Consider the following 6,256-nt stretch of genomic DNA (forward strand, 5'->3'; position numbering starts at 1 on the left):
TATATTATAACGATGACTTTTTAGAAGAAGATGAAAGAGAACCTATCTACACTTCGAATCGTTGACAGTGGTCATCTCTGAAAAGCAGAATGGGAACGGACTGGGGATGAGGAGCTAAGAGATTTTCACCCTTAACTTTCATTGCTTATGTGTTTTTCCCCCAAACACGGTGTATTATACTTTTAAGTTAACGTACAAGAACATCAGCAGGCCCAAGTAGAGAAAGCACCCAGGACCCGGTCTGGGTCACGGTCCCAAAAATTCCCCACAATTCCCTGGCCTGTGCTGCTCATATAATTAACTACCCCCCAAGACGCCCCAGTCTTAATAATCTCACTACCCTACAATCTAACTCAGTCTGGACGAGCAGCTCCACCAGGGGCCACCAGCTCCTGAGGTCCAGGCGGGGTGGCCGTGAACGTAGGAGTGTGGCTCCCTGTCCCAGCCTCCCACTGGTGATCAGGGAACAAGAGGAAGCCAGAGGCAGGGCTGCAGACCACAGCAGGACACCATTCGATTTCTGCTGGACGTGGTGGAGATGGGTGCCCGTTGTAGGGGAGGCCTGGGTATCACACCTGTTCAGGTAGATCCCGGGGAAACTCTAGCAACACCCCGAGATGAGGGTGGGGGGTTGGGGGCAGAGGGGAAGGCAGGCTGCAAGGACGCCCTGAGAGCCGCCCGCGCCGTTTCCCCAGACGCACAGGGCCGAGCAGGAGGCTCTGGTGCTTCCACGCCAGCCCACGCTGGGGGGCGGGGACACCAGGCAAGGGCAGGGGGCTTGGCTTTGGGTAACTCAGGCTGCTATCCCATCAAACTATGCAGCATAGGGGTGGGAGTAGCTGCTGCGGCTGCACTTCGCCCCGAATTTCTCCCTCTGCACGCCAGGCCCGGGACCCTGAGCCCAGAGAGAACACCCTGAGAGGACCATGTCATCCTTGATTTAAGATACACCAGTCAGGGCAAGCACAGTCTCTGCATGAGAATGAGTGTTTGTGCCCGCTCCGATGCATACGCTGAGGCCCCGGCCCCCGGCGTGGCTGCGTTTGGAAGTACGGCCTTCGGGAAGTGATCGAGGTTAGATGAGGCCGGAAGGGCAGGCCCCGATCCAGGAGGACCGGCGTCCTTGTAAGAGGAGACACCAGGGTCCCGAGTTTCACTCTGCCCGCCATGTGCAGACCGAAAGAGAGGACAGCCATCTACCAGCCAGGAAGCATGTTCTCGCCAGGAACCGAGTCACCTGCCACCCTGACCTTGGACTTGCAGCCTCCAGAACTGTGTCTGTTGTTTAAGCCATCCTGCTCAGGGCACTTTGGGTCTAGCAGCCAGAATGCGCCGGGACACAAGGTATGCTTGGGGAGAACAGAGCACATGTGACCCAGAGAATGGCGTAAAAAATCACACACATTAATGAAGTAAGAGAAAAAAATTTCCCCAGATCTTGGAGTAAAGGGGCAGGAAAGAAAAAAAAAAAAAAATGATGAAAGTTGTGGAGTGAGGTGAAGTTGATCTAATCTACACCTATGAGGAACCCCAGGGGAGAGAACGGGCAAGGCCATGTTCAATGAGATACAGGAAAATGCTCCCAACGTGAAAACAGCTCTAACCTAAGTCTAGTAAACACAGGGAAGGACCAAGGGGCCTTGGGGTTTGTTGGTTGGTTGGTTGTTTCTCAATGTCAAGGATGGAGGCAGGAGATTCCCAGGCCTAAGGAATATCTGAGTCTCAACCAAGACACAAAAAGCAGGCAGGACACAGACCTCTGCAACACTAAATGGGAAAAAAAAAAAAAAAGGCAAAGACAAGTTGTAACTCCTGAGCGAATGGAAAATAAAAACCTTTTCAAGGAAGCGAAGACTTCAGAAAGGAGAGCCGTGGGTATTAAACCGTAGCACGCAAAGAGCCCTGGCAAATCAGTAAGGAAGAAAATGCCCTCACTGTCCAGCCTCCTGCAGTCAGCTCTAGGCCACGGCCACGGCCACGGCCGCTCTCGGGAGCTCCTGGTGACCCCTCTGTGGTCTGGCAGGGGCCAGAGTTTGGAGCTCCACATGTCCCCCCCACCCCACCCCAACCGAGACCTCTCACTCAGCTGTCTCAGCATTTCAAAGGCCTCAGCACAAACTGGAGCCTTTTACACTTGGTGTCATCCGCCACCCAGACGACGGAAAGCCACGTCGGACCCCGACTGTCCCCCATGGCCCACGTCACCACCTCGAGACCAGAGCTTTCTCCTTCCCTGCCTCTGGGCCCGCCAGGATCGTCAGACCCCACAGCACACACCAGCCTAGACCAGGTGTCCGCCTCCCCACGGAACCACCTGTCAGGTGTCCTGGACACACGCAGGCCGTCCTACAGCCACGCTAACCCGAGACGCACAGGCTGCCCTCCCGGCCCTGTGGCTTTGCGATGCATCGGCTGTACCCGACTTCACCACCCAGCTCAGGGCCCCCTCTCCACGACCCCTGCCTTACACCACCAGGCTAGATGCAGCACCCTGGGCACCCTCCAGCAGAGCTGCATCAGATGGCTGTTTAGCGGAAGAATTATCCAGAGGCAGAAGGACCTTTCGCTTCTACACCCCCGGTCCCTGAGCCCATTCCTGGCCAGGGGGAGATGGTGGGTGCTGGGCGCGTGGTCAGTGGCCACCTCCCGACATCCTTTTACACTTTTACAGCTCAGGAAGTTGCACACCTGGGCTTTCAAAGCCTCGTTAGCCTCCGTGGCGTTCAAGCTTCATGCCCCGAAACCTGATGGAGTGAGCATGCGTTCGCACAACCCAAATGCTCTCTAAGTCGGAGGAATTTTCCACCTTATGCGTCTTGATGGAGAAGCGGTGTGCACAGACTGCTTCTCGTTAAGGGGAATGAACTTGCCAGACGCTGCCTTTTCCAGCCTCCCTGGCCCCCCTGGCTCAGAGTCACCCACGCTGGCTTGGCATAAGAGCTTGCAATGCAAGATGAGACAAGCAGGTCTTTCTCTGGGGCAGTGGCAGATGCTGGCTTTCAAGAATCAACATGTAGTGTAGTTTGGAGCATCTTCTCCAGCTTCCTCCCTGCCCAGACTCAGCAGGATCCTCAACAACTCCCGACAACACAAGGTGCCACCTCCCTTTAATAAACAAACGCTTGTTCTCAACTCAGCCAGAAGCAGCTTCTTGGCAACCGAGACCCTGAGTAATGCAATGGATGTCACCTTGGAGGCCAGGAATTTTGAAAGTGGTCAGTTATAAAACCAATGATACCACGGTTACAAATCCAGCGTGGTCCTGAAGAGACAAGCAGGACTGTCATGTTTGTCAAGAAAAATGTCTGAACGTGACTCTGGAAGAGGAGAACCACGGCGTACTCAGCAATGCCGGCTAAGTACCCACCGCCTCTTGAGATGACCGTCGGGACAGAAGGACACACATTCCCCGGGCTCTCTCACTCACAGTGCCACCTTGTTAGACTGACAAGTGCCAACAAGGAGCTCCTGGCTCTCCTTTGCATCCACCTTCAGGCAGAGGGCAAGGCAACCCCGTGAATGCATCCGCTCTAATACATCATCTATCGCTAAGACACGATCACGTCTCTGCCAGGAGTGAGTTCGCCGGCACCTTTCTGCTTCCCTGTCTCTGAGGCTCGAGGGGAAGTGATGACGAGGTGTGGAGTGGAGCAGTTTCAGAGCTGGATCTGCCCGGTGCTGAGCTCTGCGCGACCGGGTCAGCACCGCCCTGTCCCAAACGCACAGAGAATGTGCACGCGCATCCGTCAGCCTTTCTCTTGTGCCTCTTTGCAGCAGAGCAAGGTTTCGGATCAACTCCTTACATTAATGTCAGGAGCTGAGGTCGTGTGCGTCCGCCTCCCCACACACACATGCACGCACACGCACACAGACGCGCACGCACACGCACACACGCGCGCACGCACACGCATGCGCACCGCCTGGCCAGCTGCTCTCCAGCCTCAGCTCTGGAGCGGAAGGAAAGCTGAGTCTTACCTGCCTGTGCCGCCGTGATGAGGGCTGTGTTCCCCTCGCTGTCCTGCCAGTTGACATCAACGTGGGGGCACTCTGCTAAGACCACCACAGTATCCACAAAGCCGTGGTAGCAGGCGACAATCAGGGCGGTCTAGAAACAAAGAGGGATGCGGGTCAGAGGGCAGAGCCTGAGCCCCACGCCGCAGAGCCGGGGGCACCCACTGCCCCCGGGGTGCGAACCGAGGACCCCAGTCCCAGGTGTCAGTGGCAGTTTAGAGCAAGCCAGCTGTCCGTCCTCCATTCTGAAATGTTCACTGAGCACTGACTACCAGTGAGGCTGGGGCGGGCTCAGCAAGATGGGAAGGGGCTGTGGGAAGAAGCCAAGGGGACGTGTGGGGGAACGGGCAGGCAGAGGACATGCCTGGCCTGCCCAGGGAGCAGCCAGGAGGCCTGGGAGCAGAGCGAGGAGGAGGAGGAGGAGAAGGAGGAGGAAGAAGTCAAGGAAGCACCAGATCTCGGAGGCCAGGAAGTGGACGTGAGGTTTGCACTGAGTGAGATGGAGTGTGGGGCCAGCAGTCATCTGGCCATTGTCTGCATGCCTCTGGCCGCTGGGTGGAGAACAGACCCCAGGAGACCAGGGTGGAAAGAGACAGACCATTTGGGGGCGGGGGGTGCTCATTATAATAAAAAAGTATTTGGTGTTTGTCCTCAGCTCTTGGCACAGAGCTCCTTAAACCCTTGGAATGCTCTGTGTCACATGCTGATGGGATGACTCAGGGGTGGAGGTCAGCTTCAGGATGCGGGCTGGTCTCTAGAACTTACCATTTGCTTAGAGGGTTAGATTTTTCACTCCTACCCCCACCTCCGGGGAGGAGAAAGGGGCTAAAGATGGAGTTCGGTCACTAATGGCCAACGATTTACCAGCGAGGGCAAATCACGCCTCCCTCAGGAAAACACAAAACCACCCAAACCACGGGGTCCGGGGAGATTGTGGGTTGGTGAACGTATCAAGGTGCCGGGAGGGTGCTGCACCCCTTTCCCGCACCTCACGTGTGCATCTCTTCCGTTTGGCTGTCCCTGAGTTGTGTTCTTTGTAACAACCCAGTGACAGTTAAGAAAAGGGCTTTCTGGAGTTCTGTGAGTCATTCCAGCAAAGTATCGAACCCACGGTGAGGCTGCGGAAAGCCCCCGAATACTCAGCTGGTGAGTCAGAAGGTGGCCCCGGGGCTGAGACTGGCATCTGAGGTGGGGACGGTCTTCTGGAACCGGGCCCTGAACCTGCAGGGTCTGCGCCGACTCTGGGCCGTTAGTGTCAGAACCGAATTGAATTGTTGGACCTTGCTGGCGTCAGAGAACCGGTGTTGGGACAAGGACACGGATTTGCTGTCAGAGAAAACCCACACATTTGGTGTCGGCTTAAAGACACCGCAGGATGCCGAGGGGGTGGTGACGACAGACATCTATGAACCAGGAAGCGGGCCTTCGCCGGAACCAGCCGCACGGGCACCTGATCTCACCCTCCCGAACTGTCAGAAGTAAATTTCCGTTGCTGATAAGCTCTACCCATTTCACGGCATGTCGTTACAGCTGCCTGATCTCAGACCCCCTGTAACCAAGGAAAATAACTGAGGCTCGGGTTCACGTCCTCGTCCACGTGGATCCCGTGAGATGCTAAAACCCACCCCAAGTAAGACTCTGAGGTCACGTGGCTCGGCGCGGACAGCCACGCCCACGCTTCGCCTAGGTTTAGAGCAGCTCCGCGGTGGCCCGCTCTGTTTTTACCAGGACGGCAAGGACAGCCCATCTGCTGATCTCACTGAGGCTCCTAGTTGCCTCCGCAAAAGAATCCTAAATCACAAACATGAGAGTTTCTAAAGCTTTAGACAATACCGTGGATCTTTTTTTTAACACTGACAGCCACACTGTGGCACAACGAACTCTATAATCTTGTGGCCAGAGTCAAGGCAATTTAATATGCCCCAGTTTATGCATTCTTTGAAATAGGTCGTTCCACCTATAGAGTGAAAAGTTTCACAATAATTTAATTTTAAAGAGAAAAGAGCATGGAGTGAGCCCAGGCTGACTATTTCTAAGCTGCTGAGGCTTCCAGCCTCTCCGATAACTAGAGCTCACTCTACCAGCATCTCGTCCTCCCAGCTAACCTGTTACCCAAATGAAATGGTCTGGAAAACTTGGGATTCCACGTGGGGAACACCGACATCTCATTTTGAACTTCCTTGGATGAAAGTACTTCTCCAGTATTCTAGAATTTCCTGACATAAATAAGGCATGTTGAACACAA

General features: G+C 55.1%; 1 protein-coding gene across 2 annotated transcripts in view; it reads right to left on the reverse strand.

The window, feature by feature from the left end:
• The window catches only part of ANKRD33B (ankyrin repeat domain 33B), a 77,483-nt gene that overhangs the window by 31,910 nt on the left and 39,317 nt on the right, over positions 1-6,256 (reverse strand). For both annotated transcript variants that reach the window (XM_011364113.2, XM_011364112.2), the window contains exon 2: positions 3,976-4,105. In XM_011364113.2, coding sequence (XP_011362415.1) covers positions 3,976-4,105 — 130 coding nt within the window. The remainder of the gene's footprint in view (positions 1-3,975; positions 4,106-6,256) is intronic.

The sequence above is a fragment of the Pteropus vampyrus genome, unplaced genomic scaffold (genome assembly GCF_000151845.1).
Source record: "Pteropus vampyrus isolate Shadow unplaced genomic scaffold, Pvam_2.0 Scaffold94, whole genome shotgun sequence".
In the NCBI taxonomy this organism is placed as follows: domain Eukaryota; kingdom Metazoa; phylum Chordata; class Mammalia; order Chiroptera; family Pteropodidae; genus Pteropus; species Pteropus vampyrus.